General features: G+C 45.3%; 1 protein-coding gene and 1 long non-coding RNA gene across 10 annotated transcripts in view; one reads left to right on the top strand and one right to left on the bottom strand.

Moving 5' to 3' along the window:
• FAM120A (family with sequence similarity 120 member A) overlaps positions 1-24380 on the top strand; it is a 108744-nt gene that overhangs the window by 2081 nt on the left and 82283 nt on the right. For 4 of the 9 annotated variants that reach the window (XR_011531525.1, XM_070590100.1, XM_070590099.1 and 1 more), the window contains exons 2-3: positions 15643-15889; positions 19332-19414. Coding sequence is in view for 8 of the 9 variants with exons in the window: in XM_070590100.1 (XP_070446201.1) it covers positions 15643-15889; positions 19332-19414 (330 nt within the window). In the remaining variant the exon portion in view is untranslated. Of the gene's footprint in view, positions 1-13224; positions 13577-13966; positions 14226-15642; positions 15890-19331; positions 19415-24380 lie in introns of those variants that run through there. The other 5 variants (XM_070590102.1, XM_070590101.1, XM_008538968.2 and 2 more) reach the window with 4 other exon arrangements.
• On the bottom strand, positions 8956-12226 carry LOC139078529 (uncharacterized). The gene is made up of 2 exons (XR_011531531.1): positions 12094-12226; positions 8956-11633 (listed from the first exon to the last, which is right to left on the bottom strand). It is a non-coding gene; the product is annotated as an uncharacterized lncRNA (long non-coding RNA).

Raw genomic sequence — 24380 nt, 5'->3', positions numbered from 1 at the left:
TTCATCTTGTTCAGAGATGGAAACTGCCACTGAAAAGACGGAATGAGCTTTCTAGTCTGGTGACTTGCAAAGGAGCCCTGTAAATGTTACTTAGGATTATTAGATTTAGTGTGTATCCGGTCACTGTGACTTTTCAAAGAACTGCTGAATTCTTTTTCAGTTGTAAAATTTCTTTGTATTTATCTTTGCACCCCTGTGAGACACTTACCTACTAGGTGCTCTGAATTTTAACCGATGTGTGAATAAGTATTGAAACTAGATTTAAGATCACTTATTCCACTTAGGTTTCTGCACACAAGATAATTTTGTTTGTAATTATTTTGCTTTAGATAAGCTTTGAACTCCTGATACAGTATCACAATATAGTGTTAATTGCACAGATTAATATAGTAAGGACTCAGTTGCCTGGTGGCCACTTACCTGGCAGCCTCTCCCTTTTGGAAAATGTGTTAGAAATTTAGCTACTAGAAATTTCTCAGCAGCCAAGTGAGAGGTCAGGAAGTTTGGTACAGTGACCCAAGAAGAAAAAAAAAGGCTTTCTCTTTCCTCATTGAAGAATCAAGTTCTCTCCCTCGTAGACTACTCTCGTTTGCAGATGTAATTCTGATAAGTTTAGTTATCTATTTCTAAACTCAGCTTGAGAAAAGTGCAGAGGAAAGGCTGCCAGAGGCAGGAGCACCATTAATAGCAAGAAGTGACACTTCACATGGGAGAAGATAAAAAAGCTATAAAAAGCAGATAGGATACTAGGGCTACTTTAGGAAAAGGACAACAACCCTGCAGGTACTTCAGTAGCCTCTGAGGGTGGTACAGTGTTTATTCTGTAAGGATAATACTGAGTCAGAAAAATTTATGTTCAGTGATCTCTAAGGGAGTGAAGCAGTGTGTACTGTTTTTAAAAGATGCCCATTAAAATGGCTAAGTAAATTAAAACCATGATGACATATCACTGTTAGAATGGCTGAAGTAAACAGTACTGACAATACCAAATGCTGACAAGAATGCTGAGCAACTGGAATCAGCCGGTGGCTGGTTGGAATTCGAGAGGGCACACCTGCCGGAAGACAGCTTGGCAGTTTCTTGTAAAGTTAAACGTACACTTACATATGATCCAGCAGTCCTGCACCTGGCTATTTACCTAATGAAACTTTTGCTCACACAAAAACTACACTTTAATGTTTCTAGTGTTTTTATTCGTGATAGCCCAAACTGCAAACAACCAAAATATCCTTTGATAGGTGAATAGTTAAACTGGTCCATCCATGCCCTGCCATGCTGCTTAGCAGTAAAGAGGGAGGGGCTATTGACACATGTAACAACTTGGGTGAATCTTCAAGGCTTTATGTTGAGTGAAAGAAGCCAGGCTCAAAAGGCTTCTTTATGTGACATTCTTAAGATAAGACTAGTGATGGGGACCAGGTGAGTGGTTGCTGGAGGGGAGGGGGCAGGAGCAGGTGTAAATATAAAGGGTCAGCAGCAGGGAGCTTTTGGGGTGATGGAACTGTTCTGTATGCTGATGGTGGTGGTACAATGTTTTAAAATCATAGAACTATACCTCACAAGTAAAGTTAATTTTACTGTATGATAACCAGTACTTTTCTTTTTGGTGAGGAAGACTGTCCCTGAGCTAACATCTGTGCCAGTCTTCCTCTATTTTGTATGTGGGATGCTGCCACAGGATGGTTTGATGCGCAGTGTGTAGGTCCATGCCCATGATCCGAACCTGAGAATCCCTGGCCACCAATGTGGAGCGTGCAAACTTAACCACTACACCACTGGGCCTGCCCCAGTACTTGTGTTTTTTTGTTTTTTTTTAGGAAGATTAGCGCTGAGCTAACATCTGCTGCCAATCGTCCTCTATTTTATATGCGGGACGCCTGCCACAGCATGGCTTGATAAGGGTTGGTAAGGTCTGTGCCTGGGATCCGAACCAGTGAACCCTGGGCCGCCGAAGCAGAGTGCGAGAACTTAACTGCTATGCCACCAGGCCAGCCCCAGTACTTGTTTTTTTTTTAAAAAAAAGGTTAAATAAAAATTGACAAAGGAATTGACACCAACACCTCACTATATATAGTGTTGGGCACATGAGGCATTTCTTTTATAAAAATTTACTATCTTACTGACCATCTCTAGGGTTCTGCAAACTGGCAGAAAGGCTTAATTTTCTCTCAGCTTTGCTTAAAGAAGTCTTTTTTGACTTAGAAGAATCTGTCTTTGATAGAGTAATAATTGGGTTTCTATAAACCATTGGAAGTTGGCCCACACGCATCAGCGGGTTTTGTTGCTCTCCCTGCGCGGCCTGGCCTGAGCGTGGCTTCTGCTGGTTACCAGGAGCGTTGGTCTTGTGTGCCTTGAGTCAGTGTAGCTGTTGACACTTAGTGAGGAGCTCATGTTTATTTCAGTTCCTGGAGCTTCCCTCCATGTTCCTGCCGCAGACTTGTGGTATCACTCTGCGGGTTTACAGTGTGGTCCTTCGGGTCCGTCCTGAATCCGTGCTCTGGCACCTTTGCTTGGATCTTACATAAGGCCGTAATCGTGTTGTAAGTCAGGGGGATGTGAGATTCAACTATGCTTTGAGATTTTGGGATGATGGTCTCTTTCCTTGTGTACTGGGTGGGGCAGGGGAACTAACTTGTAGGGTGGCAGGCCCTGGCTAGGTTCCCTCTCACAGCGTTGTCTTGCTTAGGCCTCATAGTGTTTCGTTACCCCATTTTATAGGGGAGGAAACGGAATTGCTGATTAAGCGACATCTGGGGACAAGTAACCAGGAACCTCTTCCAGAGGGAAGTGCCATGCTGAAGTCAAAGTTCAGCTCCATTGTGTAAGAATGCTTTGGGTGTGTGCCCACCTGCAGTTCACGCCCAGGGCAGATCTGATAGCACAATGCCTCCACTGCTTTTTCAGCCAGAATGGGAGTGGCAGTTTCTACCCAGGAGACCCTGAAAACTAGCAGTATACCTTCTTGAAGACCTCAGATTGCACTTATGTTCAAAGTACTTATGGTTCAAAATTGACCACATTAAACTCAAACCAGTCATCCACTTAAAATACTTGTTTTACAATATTTATTTTCTTCCAGCGTACCATTTTTGTCACTGGCTTATTTCACTTAGCCTAATGTCTTCCAGGTTCATCCGTGTTGTAATATTGTATCAGAGTTTCCTTCTTTTTTAAGACTGAATAATACTCCATTATATGGGTGGACAACATTTGGTTTATCCATGCGTCGACGGATGCTTGGGTTGCTTCCCCTTTTGGCTATTGTGAATAATGAATAATGTTGCTGTGAATGTGGGTGTACAAAATTCTGTTCAAGTGCCTGCTTTCAGTTCTTTTGGCTATATACCCAGAAGTGGAATTGTTGGGTCATTTGGTAAATCTATGTTTAATTTCTTGAGGAATTGTCATACTGCTTTCCACAGCAGCTGCTTACATATGTTTTATATCATACATTATACAATATATTATCACAATATAGTTTTAATTTTTAACATTAATGTGATTAGACAATACATTATTCAGCAATTTGCTTTTTTTATAATATAAAAAAATCTTTCCATGTCAGTACTTATAGTTCTAATTCTTTTTAATGCCTGCATGATATTCCATAATTTCTCTCTCCTCCTGCAAATTGTGCGTGCCCGTACTCAGTAGATCCAGGTGTGTCCATTTTAAAAGCCGTACAAGACTATTGAGCCAACATTGCCAGACCTTCAGATTTTTCAAGAAAGCCAGAAATCCAGATTTTTATTGGAGATGATCCCATTTAAAAAATACCATTTAAGCCAAGCAAGATAGGTTCCCAGCTAGATTGAGCTCCTGAGCCACCAATTTGTGGTTTCAGCACTGATCTTTATCAACAGTTATCACCCTTGTCTAAATCTCTTTCGCTTTTTCTTTAAAGTTAGACTTAGCGAAACCCACTCTTTCTTTTCCCATCTGCCTCTTCGAACCCTTTTGATGATCAAAGTGCTTCCATTTCCTGGGGCTACTGAAGTGCTCCCTTCCATAAATGCCTCAGTTCTCTGGACCGTCTCCATTACTCACTCTTCCTTCTCATAATCCCTTTGTGAGCTTAATACTATCCACATATTCGTTCTTCATCTGATGGTTTCCAAGGCACACTTTCACTGTCCTCAAGACTTGAACAGCTGGTTTTATGTACTTAGAGAGATGCTATGTCTCATTCCTCACGCAGACTGACTGTTCTCATGCCTCATCTAGTCTTAGAGTCCTCAGCTTGAGTGCCTGCTGCGTTTTCATGTCAGCTACCCCAGAGCTTGGACCCTATGATTAGTGGAAACAGTGACACCACCTTTAGCACTTTAAGCTCCCTGTCCCCTGTGTAGCCTGACCCTGCTGAGGTAGGCCGCGTTCTCCTTTTCCTTCCCACCATCTTCTGTTCTCCCAGTCCCTTCTGATCTCACTTTTAGCCCTAAACGGTTTGAGCCCTGTGGTCACCCACCTCAAAGTTAGACTCACCACCTGGGAGCCGTCATTTCACCTCCCATCCTGCCAGTCCCTGCAACGCCTCACATCAGTTCTAGCCCAGCAGTCTCTCCTTATCCTTGTCTTCCTCATTTCCCATCCTCCAACATTTGACCTCACCAAATTTACCCGAAAGGTCTAACAAGTACTTTTGCAAAGCCATTGGTGGGTTGTGAATCCAAATTATTGGGTGCTTACCAGCATTTAGAAAAAATAATATAGAATAAAATAGAACAAAAAGTAGAATGCAAGAGGGACTCAGGGTAAATACCATTTCATTAAATTGAGGGAGTAGTCAGAATTGCCTCGGGGCCGCTGGGCCCCCCACCCAGCAGGTCATCTCAGGTAGGTCACTCTACTGCCCACGACTTAAAGAAAACTCTAATCCAGACCCTTCTGTGATCTGAACCTGGCCCACCTTCCTTCATGCTTCACAGTTCCTCTGCTGGTCTTATAAATCTCCCGACCAGACCATTCACTGTCTCCCCATGAGACGCCCAACTTCCCACCTCTGCCTGTGTCGCCCTTCTCGTCTAACTGCCCACTTCTGCTTGTCAGAATTTTACTCCTACTTCAGAACCCATCTCATGCCAACTTCTGCCACAGCGCCTCTTCTGATGTCCCCAGAGGTGGTCCAGGGACACGAGCAGCACCCTCTACCCGCAGCGGTGGTTCCGGCGGTCTCCTCTAGTGAGCTGTGCTCTAGTGAGCTGCCTGCACACGGACACCCCTCTGACTGTGAGCTCCCTGAGGCCTGCACTGTTACTCCTGTTTACGTCTCCTGGATGTGTAGTCTAGGCCCTCCACCTTTTAATCACATATTTGCTTTGTGCTATTTAGGTAGGCAGACAAATTTAATTATTTTCTTTCAACACCTGGATCAATGGTTATTATGTAAGATTTCTTTTTTCTTTTTTTTTGGTGAGGAAGATTGTTGCTGAGCTAAGATCTGTGCCAGTCTTCCCCTCTTTTGTATGTGGGTTACCACCACAGCATGGCCACCAACGAGTGGTGTAGGTCCACACCTGGGCTCTGAACCCACGAGTCTCGGGCTGCCAAAGCAGACAGTGTGAACTTAACCACTACGCCACCAGGCCAGCCCCTAAGATTTATTTTCTTACTTAAGTTTTTTGTACTCCCGGTTCTGACTGGTTCCCAGTGATGATTCATTCTGTAGCAAACATTGAGTGCCTGATACTGGCCAGCATGGAGGGGTGAACATAGCAGGAAAGGATGGGCTCCTTCAAGGAACTTGGTCTGGCCTGGCTCACCCATGTCATTGTCCCGTGTCAGCGTTTGAAATGTCCTTTGATGTCATGGGACCAGCTCTGTAGTCAGTGAAGACCAGTGAGTGGTTCTCAGTGGGGGGTGGTTCTGGTGAGGTCTAGAGACATTTTTGGTTGTCACGACTGAGGGCTTGTTGACTGCAGGCCTCTGGTGGGCAGAGGCCGGGGCTGCTGAGCCTTCTACAAGGCACAGGATGGCCCCACAGCAAAGAACTGTCCAGCCCGAAATGTGGGTTGTGCCCAGGCTAGGAAATCCTGATGTGAACACACCAAAGAATTCTAAGCTTTGTACCTTCGTAAAGCCGTATGAATGTTTGAAATAGAGATTTCTAAGTATACTAGGAAGAAAAAATAATCAGAAATACAGCTTAGTTTTCTAAATTAAAATACACACCCTGTCTCTCACATATTCCTTGACTTGCATGGCTCTTCATTTTGTTTTATACAATGGAAAGAAACTAATTAACACGTTACACATTCCAGCCTTAGTAAGTGATCGACCATAGGAATAAATGCCAGATTCCATGTAATATGAAGAGAAGATTCTTTATTATTTTTTATTGAGATATAAGGATGTATAATATTGTATTAGTTTCAGGAATATAACATAATGATTTATATGCATATATTGTGAAATGATCACCACAGTAAGTCAACATCTGTCACCACACAGTTGGAAATTTTTTTTCTCATAAGAACTTTTAAGATCTACTCTCTTAGCAACTTTCAAATATACAAGACTGCAAGACTGTAGTCACCATGCCCTGCATTGCGTCCCAGGACTTATTTATTTTATAACTGGAGGTGTGTACCTTTTGACCCCCTTCACCCATTTTGCCCACCTCCCACCCTGAAGAGGAGACACTTCGGAATTTGAAAAATTAGCTTTATTTTCCACTGGATTTATAGGCAAAATTTTCTAAATAGAACAATTAGACATAAATGATCAGAGTTCAAGTAAAAATATTCTAAAATTCTCCAAATGTCTCTGTCTAGCTGGGATTGTTTATTTCATTTTTTACTGATGTGTATGTTTTCTCTAGAAAGTAAGACCTGTGATGACCTAGCCTGTTATCCAGCTCTTAGGACGTTACCTGGGTATAGCAGGTGTTCAGAATATATTTGATGCGGACAAATAAGTCACTTCCACTCACCAGTTACTCGAGCCCTTGTTCGAGGCAGTGTGATGGCAGAAGGATGTAGAAAGTTTAACTGTTCAAACCCATAGTCGAGTCACTTCCATGGATAAGTAGTTTCGGCTTGGCCACCTGGCACAGAGCCTTGATCTTTGAATAAGCCCTTTATGCTTCTTAGCTTAGGAGCTGTATTGAAGTACACGGGTGACTGCTTAGGGAAATCGGCCGAATTTAGCCACCTTTTCTCCCTCCTTATACCTGGTTCTATCAAATATCTTTTCTAGGCATCTTAGGGCCAGTTTAGGGTTGAACTGGTCCTAAATTATCTCTAAATTATCTGCAAAGGTGATGGTAAATCTACAGTCGTTAAGGATCTGTGATCTCTTTGTGCCCTAGTCACTTGGCATTTCTCACTTGTCTCTGGAATAAATTAAATTCTTTGGAAAGACTGAACCTACCATGTTGTTCGCATTTTGCACTTAGTGTAGCTAAGTGTGCTGGAGGGTTGAGTTTTCAGAGTTCTGGAGTTCATTGTTCGTCTCTACGAGCAGAGTGCCAGCCAGTCCCAGTGGGGAGGGCCTCTCTGTGCTGCCTGGCTGTGCTCTGTGGTTTTCAATCTCCTGCACCTATGTGAGCCATAAAATATTTCAGTAAAGAGTTTGCAAGTTTCACCATCTTGAAATAAATTGTATCGATCTGAGATTCATTTTCCTAAATCCTGAAACTTAAATTTTGATGTACTGTATTTTAGAATTAGATTTTTAACAAGAAGAATATTGCTAGGAGTTAGCTGAGTCATTAGGAGATTAATATAGTAGGCTAAATAGACAGTGAATACAATATTGGTGTTTTTTTCACTCTTCTATCTTTTTATTTTTAAAGTTTATAAAGTTTAATTTGCATTTCTTTTATGACATCCACTCTCTTACTTAACTTTGTCTTAGCAGAGAAAGAAACAGCCTTACTATTGAATAAGCATTGAACCAGACTGTAATTTCATCACAGGCAGTCTGCTAAAGAGATGGCAAAGAAAAAAAGAAATCTCACCCTTTTATATAGCCTGGCAGATACAATCCATTACATGCATGCTAAGGTCATTACCAAAGGGAAAAATAAAACTTCTGTCTTTTGACAAGTAGGAGGTTACATCTTGGAGCCAGGTGCCTAGGATTCCTGAGGAGAGGGGAGATGGGGCACCACCCTCTTTTTATTATTATACATTTTTATTTTTTAAATTGTGGTAAACTATACATAAAAATTTTTATCATTTTAACCATTTTTAAGTGTATAGCTCTCTATGGCATTAAGTACATTCACAGTGTTGTGCAAACATCACCACTATCCATCTCCAGAACTTTCTCATCCTCCCAAACTGAAACTCTGTCCCATTAAACATTCATCTCCCCCAGCCCCCAGTACCCATCATCCTACTTTCTGTCTCTATGGGTTTGACTCCTCTAGGTCCCTCATATGAGTGGAATCACACAGTATTTGTCCTTTTGTGACTGGCTTATTTCACTGAGCATAATGTCCTCAAGGTTCATCCATGTTGTAGCATGTATCAGAATTTTCTTCCTTTTCAAGGCTGGATAATATTCCATTGTATGGATGGACCACATTTTACTTATTCATTCATCCACTGATGGATACTTGGGTTGCTTCCACCTTTTGGCTATTGTGAGCAATATTGCTATGAAAATGGGGGTGCAAATATCTGTTTTGAGTCCCTGCTTTCAATTCTTTTAGGCATATACCTGGAAGTGGAATTGCTAGGTCATATAGTAAATCTGTGCTTAACTTTCTGAGGAACTTCTGCTCTGTTGTCCACGGCAGCTGCACCATTTTCCATTCCCACCAGCAGTGTACAAAGGTTCCAATTTCTCCACATCCTCGCCAACACCTAGCTTATTTCTGTTTGGTTTTTTTTTGATAGCCATCCTAATGGATGTGAAATGGTATGTCATTTGTGGTTTTGATTTACATTTCCCTTATGATTAATGAAGTTGAGAATCTTGGCACATGCCACTCCCTTATTTTAAAAGAAATTATTTTTCTTTGCTTTTAAGAGCACTACAGCCAATTCTTACAGAATAAACGAGATGCGTAAGGTAAGACACTTACTCAGCTCTGAGTTCAGATTTCCTGAGGGGGAGAGATTTCCTTTCAGAGACATTGCTAATGTGTGTCGTAACATTTAAACTGCCCTTTTAAAGTAAGCAATGACAATAAAAATCTTCCACCAAATTGGAGTTGACTTTTATGTTCATTCTTCTGCTGGACTTGAGTAGGTAGTAAGTAGCCTGGGTGAGTTTTACCCTCCTAATTCCTAGTGACTAGTTCAGCTGGATAAAAGTCAAAGCCTGATTTTTTTGAAACAAGAATTTAGGTCGACTCATATCCCCTTGTGCTCAGGTTGACATATCTTTTAAATCTGGCAGCTGGCTGGACAGTGTGTCACATTACTCTCTGAGATGGTGTAAAATTATTCTAAAGAATAACCACATAGAGTATTTTTTTCTTTGTGTCAGAGAATCTATTTATGACAACTCATCGTGTTTCATGTCCTACATGAAAAGTATGAAGAAGCAGATCTTTTGTCGCATAGCTCACTTAAAGAGTATCTGACACGTGTTCAGCGCTTATGATTTATGAATGGTTCAGAGCTGTACGTAGCAACTCCTTGGAGCGTCACAGCTGCCCTGTGAGGTAGGGTACTATTATTTCTGCAGAAGAAATGGAGACACAGAAAGCATAAAGTCGGCAGCGATGCTAGAGGCAGACCTCACCGTACAGGTGCTTCTTCACTGGCGATTAGGAGTAAGGAAGGCTGTCTTACGAGACTGTCCCCATAGCTGCTTTCCGCATTAGTAGTTACCCTTGCAAAGCAAGTTTGGGAAGTTTTTAGTCATTATTCTTGGTAAAAATACTGAGTTTTGATGTATCTGCCTTTTTAATGATGACACTTAAAACTACTGAGACAAAAAGATTTACCTAGGCTTCTGTGGCAATATGTAGTAGCATGAAATTATTCCCAACTAAGTATAAAATACTTCATTAGGACCAAAAATGAGACATTTTGCCAGCTACCAAAGCTCTTCCACACTGACTGCATCCCCTGCATGTCTTGAGGATGGATGGGTGGAGAGCTGAGGGGAGGTGTTTCATGGTTCCCGGTCTGGATGTGGCTCCCACACATGTGGCAGGAGCAGAGTCACCTGCTCCATGCTCCCATGCAGGACTCTTGGATCTCACTCCCCTGACTGGAAGCTGCATTTTGACGGGGGGTGATGGCAGCACCGCAAACGTCAGTCAAGGCCTGGTGCCTTTATTGAGCGGTGGGTGGTCCCTGCTTACCAGCATGGGGTTTTCCTAAGGATGCTAAGTGTAATTCCAAGTCTGGCTTGCTCTGGGTGGGAGGCTCCACCCCTTCTGTTATCCCCTGGAAGTATGTGGGTCTCTGGGCTCAGTTCTTCAGCTTGCCTTATACTTTTTGGGAGTTCAAATTGAAATAATCTTCCCAACATTGTATTTAATCGTTTTTACTCACTTCTAAAATTAGAATTAAGAACTAGACATACCAGTGTCTTTGTACAGTGCCTAGTCTGACCCAGGAGCTCGAAGGCCCAGGAGTTGGTGAGAGTAGATTAGAAAAATGGAACCGAGGGACCAAAGGCCTTCTAATCAGAAGACAGGACACCCTCAGAGGAGGACCACGGCTGACGCCCTTTCAGACCCGCTTCCCGTAAGCATAACCTCTGGCATTTAATTTTTATTTTTCATCAAATAACTGCCTCTCAAGTCCTATTTTGATGCAACCCAGACCTCCTTCCTGTCCCCCCCAAACCTTGCATGGAGTTACCCGCTCCAGCCCTCCGCTCCGACTCTCAGGCTCCTGGCCGTGAGTCTGGAGGACTTGTTTGCTGGGCCTCTCACAGATGTTCTTGGTTGTTGGGCTTGCTTCATTCATTGTTAGGTTTATAGTTAACCCAGTCCCATCTGTGCTGGGCTTTCCTGCTGCCCTCTGCTGACTGTCTGGGGAGAGCTGTTTTTTCATGTCACAGGCTCCTGGAGACTTTGCAGTTCGGACCTGTCAGTGCTTCATTTGCCTGATGAAGTAGCTTAGAATAGTCTTTTTGCTGGAGGCTTGTCGACTGTTGAATTCTTTATTTTTAAAATAATCTTCTTACTTTGGAATAATTTTAGGTTTTTAGAAAAGTTGCAGAGATGGTACAGAAAGTTCCCAAATATTCTTCACTCGCTTCCATGTGTGTTAACATCCTCTGAGCTGGTACAATTATCAAAACTAAGACATTGGCATTGGTACAGTACCATTCACTGCATTATATGCTTCATTCATCTGTTTCTCATCAGTGTCCTCTTCAGCTCCAGAACCCAATCCAGGGTACCCGCTCACCCTAAGGCATCTCGTTTCCCTAGTCCCCTGTGGTCTGGGACAGCTCCTCAGCCTCTGCTTGTCTCTGGTGACCTCGACACTTTTGGAGTCCTGATCAGGTATTTTGTAGGCTTGCCTCCAATTTGGGCTCTCTGATGTGTTCTCATGATTTGGGGAGAACACCCCAGAGGTACAGTGCCCATCTTGTCATACTGTCCCATGGTGGTGTCTGCTGGGCGTCTGCTCTGTGACGTGACTGCTGTCCCCTTTGTTGTTTGGTTCTCTGGAAGTGGTCTTTTAGTCAAGCGATGTGGTGGGAACAAACTCCACCTATTGGGGAGGGATTTTACATTATTGTTTCAATTCTTCTGTGGGGAGGATTTGCCTCTTCCCCCTTTATTTTATCCCATCATTTGTTTATATCAGTGTTGACTTATGTATTCACTTTGTACGTTGGGTTATAGCTCAGTAGTACATTATTTTGTTGCACAAATTCTTCCAGCTTTGGCCATCAGGTGGGCGTCCTTGTCCCTCTGACACGCCTTGTCCTGCCTTTTGTGAGCACTGCCTTCCTTGCTGGCGCCACGAGATAGCTGTTGTGGGCTCATCTTGGATTGGCCCCCCCCAACCCCGTTTTCCTCAGTGGCCCCAGTTTTGTGTAGTGGAGAGCAGTATTTAGAAGCCAGATTGGGGTGTGGAAGTTCTTGCCCCTGGGGTGTCGTTGCTTCTAGGCCCTTGGCTGACTGCTGGAGAAGGATGTGTGTAGGCTAACCTACCTGTGCACACTTACCTCTAGTGGCTGCTGTGTTGTCCCCTACATGCCAATTCTTGCAGACGTCTCTATGGCCAACTCAGCACCACAGGTCAGGCTGGCCGCCTCCCTTTGTGAATTTGTAACCCCGTCCAATGACGAGATGCCCGGCTCATCGGTTTACTCCAGCCTTACACCTGTGACGTGGTTCAGTGTTGTCCCCCCGCACCCCTGTACCCTTGTGAGACACAGATTACCGAGGAGAGTTCAGCGTCTGTCCTCAGATGGCACTGCTTCTACTCCAAACCCTGTTTTCCAGAGTTACGTAGGGCAGCTCCCCTGCCCGCTCAGTGGGGTCGTTCCAGACATTTTATCATACAGCACAATACGCCGTCAGTCTGCATTCTGTCCTGGCACTCCGACATCCTTGGCACACTCTGAAGTTCATTCTCTGTATGGGATGTCCCATCCTGTGGGTCTGGACAGTGTGTGGTCGTGTTGGGCCCACTGTCAGCTCGTCCCTCCTCCGCAGACGGGGTCTGTGCTGGCTGCTGCACGCTTCCGTCCTTTGCCTCTTGGAAAGGACCGCGTCTCTGTCCCTGTGGCTTTAATTAATGCCATGTTGCTTTTCCTCAGATAAAGGCAGAGTGGGTTTTAACAGTGGGGAAGCATACGAGCATCTTAGAAGGTGAAGGAATCGTCGAGATCCGTTACTTGTACGTTCCTAGCTGGGCCGGCTGGGCGTCGGGCCAGAAGTGGAACCTGGACATTTGGGTTCTCCGGGTGGCCGTCCCTCAGGGCGCCCGCGACAGGAAGCGAGCCAGAGGCGGGGCGCAGAGGTCTGCGCCTGGGCGCCGTTCCTTTCCCTGTCGTTCTAGGAGCTCGTCTAGCGGGCAGTCAGGTGGTGTTAATCATTTGCAAATTAGCGTGGTGGTGAATTAATGCTTCGTCCACTCTGCTGTGAGTGGACCGCATCTGAGCCGGCGCTCTGCGGGTCGAGGCGTGGGAGGGGCGGCTGCGGAGCTCCACCTTCCGCCCCGAGGCAGAGGAGCGCGGTCCGCCGGACGGCCAGAGCTCATTCCCCTCTCCAGGCGGTGTCGGGACTCTCCGGCGCCCCCGCGACGGGCCCCAGCGTTTCCATCCTCTCGGTGCTTGCCGGGTGCCGGGTGCCAGGCCAGACCGCCGGCGGATGCGGACGCCGCGCCTCGTCGTCTGGGCGGGCGGGCCAGGGAGCAGCGCTGTCCCCGGGCCGCGGCGCGTGGCCGGTAGCGCTGCGGGAGCTTTTTATGGGACGACTTCTTTTAACAAGGGTTTGAAGCGTAATCGCACCACCCTGGCGCAGTGCTGCCTTTGGCCTTTTCCCTTCCGGTCTCCTGCGCAGACCCGCTGCCACGTGGCCGCAGGGGCGGGGGTAGCATTCCAGAACGCCGTCCGTTCTGTCGCTTCCCCAGCGCCTGACAGTTCGCTTACCTCTTCCCACACGAGTCTCCCGACCCTGTTCCTGCTCCCAGCGTTTGACCCGGTGCGTTGGTTTCTTAGGCTCCGTTTCCTGGAGTGGGGTCACTGGGTCAGAGAGGCCGAGCGTCTCCCAGCTCTGGAGGCGGCGCCCGCCCGCCCGGGTGCCCGCCACGCTGACTTCCGCCGCCCTGAGGCACCGAGTCTGCCGCGCTGACTCCCGCCCGCCCGCCGGTCCCCACTGCCCTGAGTCCGCTGGCCGCCCGCGCCACCCGCGGGGCCGGCCCTTCTCTCCCGCTGCGCGGCGGGCAGTGAGGGCGTCGGGCGGTGAGGCCGCCGAGAGCGCGCGGGAAGACGAGCCGCGTCATCTCCGGCCGCCGAGCGGGGAGCGGACGGGCCAGGCTGGACGGCGCGCAGCCGCAGTGTCCGGAAGAGCGGCTGCAACGCGGCCGCCGGCGGCGGGGCTCGGCGCGCGCCGGTCTGTTGCGGGAGCGGCGGCCGCCTTCCGGAAGTCCCGGGGCCGGGGCTCCGCCCGTGGCGGGGGGGGGGGGGAGCCCGCGCGCATGCGTGCTGCTCGGTGCGGGCTCTGAGGCGGGCGGGGCCTGGCGGGCCGGGGTCCGCGGAGTGTGTGGAGCGCGCGGAGCCGGCCGCGAGGGCGCTCTCCTCGTCTAGGGAACGGAGCGTTAATGGACACGCTGGGTGTTCTTTCTTGTAAAGTAAAATATTTTAATGAAAATGTTTATCAGGAGGATGCAGAGAATGGTTTTCCGTTAGGATTTGCTTTTGCCTGCGCGGACAGGGCCGGGCTTCGTGTGTCCCTCAGCGCGCGGCCTCCCCGCGGCGGCCCGGCCCCCGCACGGTCCGCCCCCCCCGGCTCCCGGCCCCGGCCCCCGGCAGGGCGCCTTCGCTGGGCTGCTTTCCTCGGAGTGAGCTTTCCTTGTAGTTCACTTCGCAGCAGAGTTTGGAGACCCCTTCTCTGTGAGTCAGCGAGAAATGCGAGCAGCCCTGCGCTGACCTCCCGTGGGTGACCCTTGACCGCGCCAGCTTGGTTTCCAGCGTAATTTAGTTTTAGTTGAACGTGGCCACCATTGGGCAGCGCCGTTCTGGGAATTTCCGTTGCAGGGCGCGCGGTTTCGGCTTTAGGGCTCTGTGGAGGCTTAGTTCCAGGTGGTTGAATCACCTGCTTGAGTTTAAAATTCTGTTTTCTAAAATGCCTTACATTGTGGAAACAAAACGTCCCAGATTGTCGTTGGACGAATGAATTTGGGAAACAGCAGGAGAGGAATCGACTGTCTTTGATTTTATTCATTTTAGGGAAACGTGTGTCGGTATCTTCTGGTATATTTCTAGCAGTAGAGAGTCTCTGGCCCCCCCAAAGTCAGGGATGCCTGAGGTAGATGGGGTGACCGTTGGCAGAGGCAGGGCGGGAAGCAGCAGCTTTGGCTTGTGGTCATCCCTGAGAAGGCAGTGGATTTGGGCAGGCCTCGTCTCCAGGGTGGTCCTGAACCTGGGGCGCCCACCGGGCCTGGGCCTTTGCACACAATGAGCATGTGACCACTGTTTTGGGGGGAAGATGTGTTCGTCTTTATTATTATCCCCTGTGCTGAATGCGCCAGGGTGTATAAAAAGTAGACACGTAGGTGATGGATACTACTTAGCTTTTATTAAGAGAAAATTTTTATGATTATTTCACCTATTTGATACATTTGATCTCCTTGAAGAAATTACTTTGGCTTCACTGAGGGTGGCTGACGTCTGTCTGTTTCTTCCTTCACTCTTCTTCATTTGGCTTTTCAGTCTTTTTTCCCTTTTCTCTCTTTTCCTTCAAAAATACTGTCCCAAAGTTCAGCTGGCATCATATATTTTTAAGTTGGGTGATCTTTGCACTTGACAGGAAATTGAGAGTGAATTTGCAGTCTGGGTGGGATCATAGCTACTGGCCGGGAGATGGTGTCCCGCGGGCTTTCTTGTTTGAGCAGTGTTCTGCAGGCTTCCTGATGGCCCTTTTGCCTGTCTGGCTCTCTCGGCTGTTTTCGTATCTGGAGCATGCAGGATCTGTGTAGACGGGTCTGCGCGTTGAGTACGTGCTGCCGCGGAGCCAGTCTGTGACGAGCTTTCTTCTCACTTGCACAGGTTGCGCAGAGCATTGAGGACCATCATCAAGAAGTGATCGGTTTCTGCAGAGAAAACGGCTTCCACGGCTTGGTTGCATATGACTCTGATTATGCGCTGTGCAACATCCCCTACTACTTCAGTGCCCACGCCCTGAAACTGAGCCGGAACGGGAAGAGTCTCACCACGAGCCAGTACCTGATGCACGAGGTGGCCAAGCAGCTGGACCTGAACCCAAACCGCTTCCCCATCTTTGCCGCTCTGTTAGGTAGGTGGGCACCGTGAAAACGGTTTCGATTTACAGGGAGTTCTGTACCGGGAACATACTGTTCTTTTTAAATTGTAGTGCTGGGATGCTTTGCATTGTGTCTTAAGTTTAAAACAACCAGGGAACAGCTTCCTTTTCAGTGGCGTTCCTAAGTCGGTATTATTTTTTGTTGTTGCTGATAATGTGCTTTTGTTCTTAAGTGTTCATTTATGTATTGTTCATAAATACATTGGTCTGTTCAGGCCAAAAAACTAATTTTGTGAATAAATTCACTTGAAGTTTGGGGGCAATAACATCTTAAAATCACAAATCTTAATGCATTCTCACCATAAAAATTAGATGTTTAAACCTTTGGCATCTATTATGTTTATTATAGAGGAGACTACGCTGTGAAATTAGCCCTGTCATGTCTTCCCCTCACTTTTTTTTTTTTTTTTAAAGATTTTATTTTTCCTTTTTCTCCCCAAAGCCCCCCAGCACATAGTTGTATCTTCTTCGTTGTGGGTCCTTCTAGTTGTGGCATGTGGGACGCTGCCCCAGCGTGGCTTGATGAGCAGTGCCATGTCCGCGCCCAGGATTCGAACCAACGAAACACTGGGCCGCCTGCAGCGGAGCGCGCGAACTTAACCACTCGGCCACGGGGCCAGCCCCTACGTCTTCCCCTCACTTTTGCGATACACACTACTTTAAAAGAAAAACAACAAAAATAAACTATTTTCCTTGTTTCCAGTGCCTACATTTTAAGTAAAGATATAAATGTCTGTTGGGCCGGCCTGGTGGTGCAGCGGTTAAGTTTGCACCTTCCACTTCTCGCTGGCCCAGGGTTTGCCGGTTCGGATCCCGGGTGCAGACATGGCACCATTTGTCAAGCCATGCTGTGGTAGGCGTCCCACATATAAAGTAGAAGAAGATGGGCACGGATGTTAGCTCAGGGCTAGTCTTCCTCAGCAAAAAGAGGAGGATCGGCAGCAGTTAGCTCAGGGCTAATCTGCCTCAGAAAAGAAAAAAAATCTAAAAACAGTCTTGGAAGAATTCCTAATGCCAAATACTCAGAAGTGACGAAAGCTTGTTTTAACTAAGGTTTATATATTAAATTCTTTCACTTAAAAATGACTTTCCAGTAGGTGATATATTCACCTGTCACTTTATGTCTGTGTTTCATTTTTGTTTCCTTTCTTATCTCTCCTCTCCGCTCCCCTGTCTTGTGCTTGTCTTGTGCTCCTGTCTCTCAAGCTGCTTTAGTAGCCAGCTCTATTTTGCTGGGAGTTTGTAAGAACTGTGTCTACAATATGGGTAAACGTGTTCTGAGTGAGGCCCTCTCATGATTAGAACCCAGGCCCTGCACGGACGGAGTTGGGCTGTTTGGGACGCAGGCCCTTTTTGAAAGCTCTGTGTTCTCCAGCTAAGTGAGGCCTTATGGTACTCTCACAGTTTGTTTTCTGGCGAGGTTAGCATCCCATCCAGTCGTGTTTAAGAGGGGAATTATATTGTGGGTAATTTTTAGAAATTTCTAGTTATCAGATTTTTATAAACATTCCAAAAAAGTTTTACACAATTAGAAATTATAGTGAGGGAGCCACAATTTTCCATGTATTATTTGGTGATGGCATTTAAAATTGTATAAGAATCAGTTGACAGAATTCCAATTTCACAGGTTGTCTTGTTTGTTTGGATCTAATCTCAAGTATGTGTCTTTAAGTCAGTGTTGGCTGTTTTCTGTCCGTTTTTTTCGGGAACTCTTGTGAGAGGATTTGGAGAATTAAAACTAATTTTCTAAATATACTTTCATATTTTCAAAATTAAAATAAAAAAGGATATTTTCTCTGACATTAAAAGTGATTATGGGGATGGGCACGTTCTGAAAAGTTTCATAATTACTTAAATGTCATGCAGAATGATTTGGACATGTTAATTGACTTTAGATGAATAGGAAGATTGTATGCTTTTAGAATATGAATGTCTTTGCTAATTTGACATGTGGAAGGATATTTGTTTATCTTATTTAAGAGACATTGAATACATTTCTTGGCAGATAATGCCAGTGCGTACTCTTCTAGCCCAATTGTTTTGTAAAATTTAAAATAAATGAAAAACAGTAGTAACATTTTGAATAATTGAGTAATGAATTAATTTAGGGTTTGGAATTTCTTCAAAAAATTTAGACGAGTTGCAGATAAACTCTTAATTGGGTGAGCATTTTTATTTTAGATTTTGTGTAAAAGTTTCAGTATCTTCAAATGAGAAAGATTGTTTTTCTTGTCCATTTCATAATAGAATATAGCTTTCTCAGTTGTTTTGTTGTAGAAACGTTGGATGGAATATTCATTTAAGCATTTGACCCAAATTTTAACAGACTATTACTGATGGTGGAATTGGCTTAATATTTTTTGAGACAGAAGCTTCAAAAAAAGTCCCCATATTTCCTACTTCCTGACAGTAAAGTTCTGTGCAACCGTGAGCAGAGGAGAGCAGTGCAGAGCTCGGTACCTGGGCTCGGAGGACTCAGCTCTGCTCCTCTGGACATCACGGCTGTTCAGTGCTTGTGTGTTTAGAATATTATGGTTAGCAGTGTTGCAGATGATCTCACATCGTTCTGCTTTCTGTTAGCAGCTAATGAATGAATGCTCTCTTGATGTGGAGGTAATTAAATTGTGATATAAAAATCACAGATTAATTTAGGAAATTACTGCTTTTATATTGCATCGAGATAACTAATATACTAACGATGTTAGTGTATCAGGCATCCAGGCACTTCAGTGAATGGAGAGTGTCCCCCAAAATGTAGATTCTCAGCAGAATACAGTTCTTGTTGTGACACAGCCCTGCTGGCGGCACACAGCTGAATGGCACTCCTTGGTGGTGTTGCAGTCTGTGCTTTGTCACATCTATTTGTGGGTGGCGGTGGAAATTACAGGAGGAGGGTGTTGATCCATGTCACAAGCAGCAGTCAGTGTCACTTAACCTGGCTTAGGGAGATTTTATGACTGCGCAGGTTCCGTCTTTGCTGTCGAACCTCGTTCACAGAATGCAGTGTGAACCATGCTCGTCTCGTGAACAAGTGGGACTTGTATCAGAGTCGGTATTTGGCATCCCAGTATTATCACACTGACCTCAGTACTTTGCTGGGGAGTTGCTTAGGTTTTTATGTGGTTTGCTCAGTTTGAATGCTGTTGGAACTACGCTGGACATTCATCCTCTACTTGAGGCGGCTGCAAGAAGTCAGCCTGTTGCATGTTTCTTTGTATTAAAAGATGAAGAAATAGTCTCAATTTCTGTGTGGAAGTTTTATGTGGTGTATCACATGAGATGGTTGAAGAAGTTATGTTGCAGAGTCTGAGACAAGCAGACAAAGGTAAGGTACAGAACATGCGTGCAGTGATGTTCACTCTCCCTGGTGTCACTCATGATGATGGCTTTCATGGTGTCCATGTTTGTGTTCCAGGAAATCACATTCTACCTGATGAAGATCTGGCTTCCTTTCATTGGAGTTTACTTGGTCCAGAACATCCACTAGCCTCACTTAAGGTACAAGTTCATTGCATTTGCAACATTTGTCGTCATCACCTGTTGATTTTGCTTATTGCTTTAATGATGTGAATAATATTCCTTTATTGTAGAAGGAAATATGCCTCAAAATTAGCAATATCATGCTTTCCCCTAACTTCAGGATCTGCATTGTTTAAAAAACAACCTACCTTGTTCCCAGCACCTATATTTTAGGGAAACTTATAGATGTCCTTAAAAATTCCTTTAGAGGAATTCTTCATGTGCTGTACCTAGAAAGGGGGAAATCTTTTAGCTAAAGTTTTTTTTTTTTTTAATTTAGTCTTGACTTAAATGAGCCTGACTCTTTTTTTAATTTACTTATATGTTTGTTTATTTTTTTGAGGAAGACTGGCCCTGAGCTAACATCTATGCCCATCTTGCTCTACTTTATATGTGGGACGCCTGCCACAGCATGGCCTGAGCAGTGGTATCTGGGTCCACGCCTGGGATCCAAACCGGCGAACCCCAGGCTGCTGAAGTGCAGTGCATGAACTTAACTGCTGCGCCACCGGGCCAGCCCCTAGCTAAAGTTTTTATATATTAATTTTATTACTTACAAATACTAATTTTTTTGACTGGTAATAGAGTCATCTGTTGCTTAGGTCAACATTTTAGTGTAGTTTGATAATTTTCATAACTTTCTTACTAATCGTCTAAAATTATAAAAGTCTAGTTCAGGCTTTAATGCTTTTTGAATGACAGAGGAGACTCAATTTCATTAAAGAAATGGTCCATTTGTACTGTCGTATTAACACTTAATATTTACTTTCTTATCTTCCCCCTTCCTGTTTGTGAAAGTAGCTTAACTTGGGTTTTCTAGAGGGGAGTTCTACGTTTTGATGTGGGCGTGACACTGGCTTGGTGTGAGCCACCTGGAGGCTTGGACTTGTGCTTGTGGGTGGCTTCCCGGGGTCTTTCGAATCCTGTTGCTGGGTGGATGGGCTCTGCATTCTCTGCTGTTGGCATTGGGACCACAGTCACCGGTCGTTAGGTGGGGACTGGGCAGTCGGGGCCTCAGTTCCTCGTGGTGAAAGGGGGTTGTGTGGAATGGTTTCCGAAGGCATTTTTCCTTTAAAATTCTGAGTTCTGTCGGAATTCCCCTCCCAAAAACAGTCTTAGTTGGAGTTTTCATGTGTTGCCTTAGAGCGAGCTTTGGTGATTCCTGAACAGCTGAGCGGAATGCCTTCCCGCCTCTTTCCTCCTGCTCCCTGCTGCCCTCCAGTCCTTCCCTTGCTGACATGTTATAGTGTTTCCCTTTTCATTTTAAGAGTTCTTGATGTGGGGTTTTCAACTTCTGTTTGAAAGTCAGTTTTTCTCCTCTTGTTGGAAATTGCTTGTTTTCTTTTGCTTTTTGGTCCTTGAAGGAGAAAAGCTTCCCATCTGCTGTTGGCCAGAGCGTCCTTCCTGTGTGTTTGCGTTTGTGAAGTGCTGCAGTTTGCAGTCTTGATGCTAAGCTCCTGGGGATAGATACCCTCCTGAAGTGCAGATGGGAGAAGTACAGTCTGAAATCAGGTGGGCCTGAAAGAATGGTGCTCGTTAGGTTTGTTAAGCAGTTTGCTTTTTATGTCAGGACAAAACAAAGCCTTGTTTCTTACAAGGTGGGTAGAGTTTTGAATAGCAGGGGTGCGGGGGTCCCAGGACCCAGACCAGGTGCATACGTCCGCTTGGAGCTGGCTTGCTTCATGTGTAAGGGACGTGAGGAGCTGTTTGAAGAGTCATTGGAAAACCAACTCAATCTAGTGACAGGTCACGAATGTCCTTATCATGTGTTTTTCCTAGTTTTTGGTTAAGAGGAATGTTAGAAACGTGAAATAGAAAATGTCTATCCATATATCCACCATCTGAGTTCAACAGTTGTTAACATTTTGCTATAAAGTATATTTATAGCTGTGTGTTTGTTTTTTAATGGATCTATTTGGAAGTATGTTCCAAATGTCATAACACTTCAACTACGAAAACTTTAATTTTTATCACCACCACCTAAAAATAAGGATAATCTCTTACTCATGTTACCATCATATCAACTAAATTAGCAGTAGTTCCTGATGTCATTTAATATTAAGTCCATATTCAAATTTTTCCCATTGTTCCCTAAGTCATTTTTAGTGTTGTTTATTGTTTTTCTTAAAAATCAGGATGCAGTCAAGTTTTATGCATTATCAACATGTGTATTTTAAAAATTAGCTGGGTGTTTTTATGGCGTAATGGAGAAGCAATCCAAAATAATTTTTCAGTAGCTTGATGCATTATAGGACTTTTAAAGTCACATTCTGAAGTGCAGGCATGTCTGGCTTTGAGTTCAAAAGCTGCATTTGTTGGTCACTTTTATGTTTTGACCTTTCATACACATTTTCTGTGTGCAGCATCATTTCAATAATCTTAACATAAATAGTGGGAAATTGGATGTGATGATTTTTTCCGAGAACATTACTGCTATATAGAATTGTCTGTATCCCATCTGCTTTTTGAGTCTCTTCTTTTTTCCAGTTGTGTAACTATATCTTTTGAAAATTTGCTTAGTTGCTTAAGAAACTCTCATGATTTTTATTCTTCTTTAATGCAGTATGTTGCGTACACAGCTTTTAAGGATATCTGATTTTGTATCTTCAAGTTCAAGTCTTCCTTGGCCCATTCTTTTTATGCTACTGTTTTTATAGCATTTCCCCAAAGTCAAATCTCCTAGATTATTGTTCACAGAGGGTTGGTGTTATACGAACTCATTATCTCATCAATCCAAAGCACCCCTTAACACATAATACAGCCCTCTCAGCATTTCGGCCTTGCTGTCCACAGCGCTGGCTGTCCTGAGAGAAGAATGTGTCTGGGGTGGGCTCTGTGGGTAAGGGGCACAGGAAGAAGCCGGGGTGGTCAGGGAGGACAGGTGGGACCGTGAGGTCATAGATGATAGCCTCAGAGGGGGCTCGAAGGGGACGGAGTTCTGTTTTGTGCTGCGTTATTAATCAGGAACCCTGCTCACAGGAGTGTGGTGCTGGATGGAGTGAGAACCTAAAGTCACAGGAGGGCGGTAGAGAGAGGAGCGAGGGCAGCCAGTCAGCTTGCAAGCGATTCAGTCCTTCTGTTTCCATGGTAGGAGCTCCTAGTGAAGTGGCAGCAAATGCTGAGGTTTGAACGTAAGAGTATTTGATTTGTGTTCAGGACATTGGGAAGCCACTTCATTAAGGTAAAATCTAGGGGTGGGGGCCCTGCAGGGTGTGGTGCCGCCAGCCCTGTGGGCTCACCTCCTGGGCATAAGCTCATGCTGAAGGAGGGCCCTTTTTTCCTTTTTTCAATGTGCTTTTGAGTTTCTTATTGTTCTATGATTTGAATCCTAGTTAGTTGTGGAATTTTTTATTTTGGGTAACCATTTAGTTGTTTTAATTAAAAAATTTTTTTAAGTTGAATCATTAGTTTCATGTGTTGTATTCACTTTAATGGTTTTTGTGTTTCTAAACTTCTGAGTATGTACTCAATTTCTTGCATTTCAAGTTTTTATCCCCGTCAGTTGTTCATGACCCCCAAGTATTTCCTGCCACAGAGTCCCTTCTGCCACCTCCTTTCTGTTAGACAAGCTGCCTTGAGAGATGTATGCCACCCTTTCTTCTACCATGGATCCTACGAGCGTTGTTCTCCTGTGGAGTTCTTCAGTCTCTATTTTGCTCTCTCCACACCACACCCCAACTGTGGGGAGCAGGCAGAGGAGACCTTCCCTCGGACTCACTGCCCCCAGCCCAGCCTAGTCCTGTAGGTGCTGGTGCTGCCTGAACCCCTGTTCTTCTGCGGGGTCCTAGAATGCTTCCCTCAGAGCTCCCCTGCGGCTCTGCCTCGTCTCAGAGCTCCCCTCACTGCTCCCTTGAGGGTCTGAACGTCCTTTTTAACCCTCCCTGCGGTTTACTGTCTTCAGTCACCTTCCTTTCCCAGCATTCTTTCCCGGAGGCAGCTCTATCCCAGGGCAATCAGTCAGGTCACAGCAGGAATACTTGGCTTTACATTTACCTAGAACATTACCCATGGTTATCTCTAACTTTGTATTTTTTGTGTTTTGTTGTCTGCCACTGAAGTCACTGAGTATCCTTTTTACAAGTGTCTAAGGACTAGTGCAGCAGCAGTCGACCCAGGGAGGAGGGACCCTGGTTCCGAGAGAGTAGCATGTTGGGTCCCCAGGCACAGAGGAGCTCTCTGCTGTCTCAGACACCTGTAGCACCCCCCGGGTTGGGGCGCACTGCAGGGTCGGGGTGCACGGCAGGCTTGCAGCAGGCCTGAGGGTGAAGCTTGGACTCTCAGTGTCCCTTCCCTCTGGGCTTCCCTGACGAGGGGTCATGGGCTGTGGCTGCAACTGCTGCCCCGTGTCCAGGCAGCCCACAGCCCTCACAGCTACTGTGCCTGGCCCCTGCCTGGGTTTCACGTTGTACTTGGAACCAGCTTCACGGAGAAGAGCAGCATAATTTCAGGCACTTTGAGGTTTTATGATGTATCTGACATACTGTGCAACCCTCTTGGAGTGAGCTTGGTGATGAGATCCTTTCTGAAATCCTTTTTGAAAGTGAGTTGGGTATGAATTGTACCCAGATAGAAATGGGCTTCCTTTATTCTGAGTTCTACCTTGTAAGGCATTGCAGGAGGTGGTAGTGTGACACTGTGGACCTCCTGAAGAAGGCATTCCTTTTTGCATATTAGTGTTAAATGAAGTTAACTCAATACATTCCCCTCCCAAGAAGTCATCCTGTAGTTTCCTAGGAGCTAAGAAGCACTTCCTAAAATCTGAGAACTTTTTGGGCTCTAGAGAATATAATGTTAGGGGCCTGGAAGGTTGAAAAAGTTCAACCATTATGCGGTGTGGAAGTGAGAGCTGCTTATAATCCCAGTTCTGGAAGATAACCACTTTTAACAGATTGATATTTGATCTTCCAGAATTAAAAAAAAAAAATTTGTTCTACTGATATTGTCA

The sequence above is a fragment of the Equus przewalskii genome, chromosome 22 (assembly GCF_037783145.1).
Source record: "Equus przewalskii isolate Varuska chromosome 22, EquPr2, whole genome shotgun sequence".
NCBI classification, from domain to species: Eukaryota; Metazoa; Chordata; class Mammalia; order Perissodactyla; family Equidae; genus Equus; species Equus przewalskii.
The sequence above is the reverse complement of the archived record's forward strand: the minus strand, read 5'-3'. Positions and strand labels throughout refer to the sequence as shown.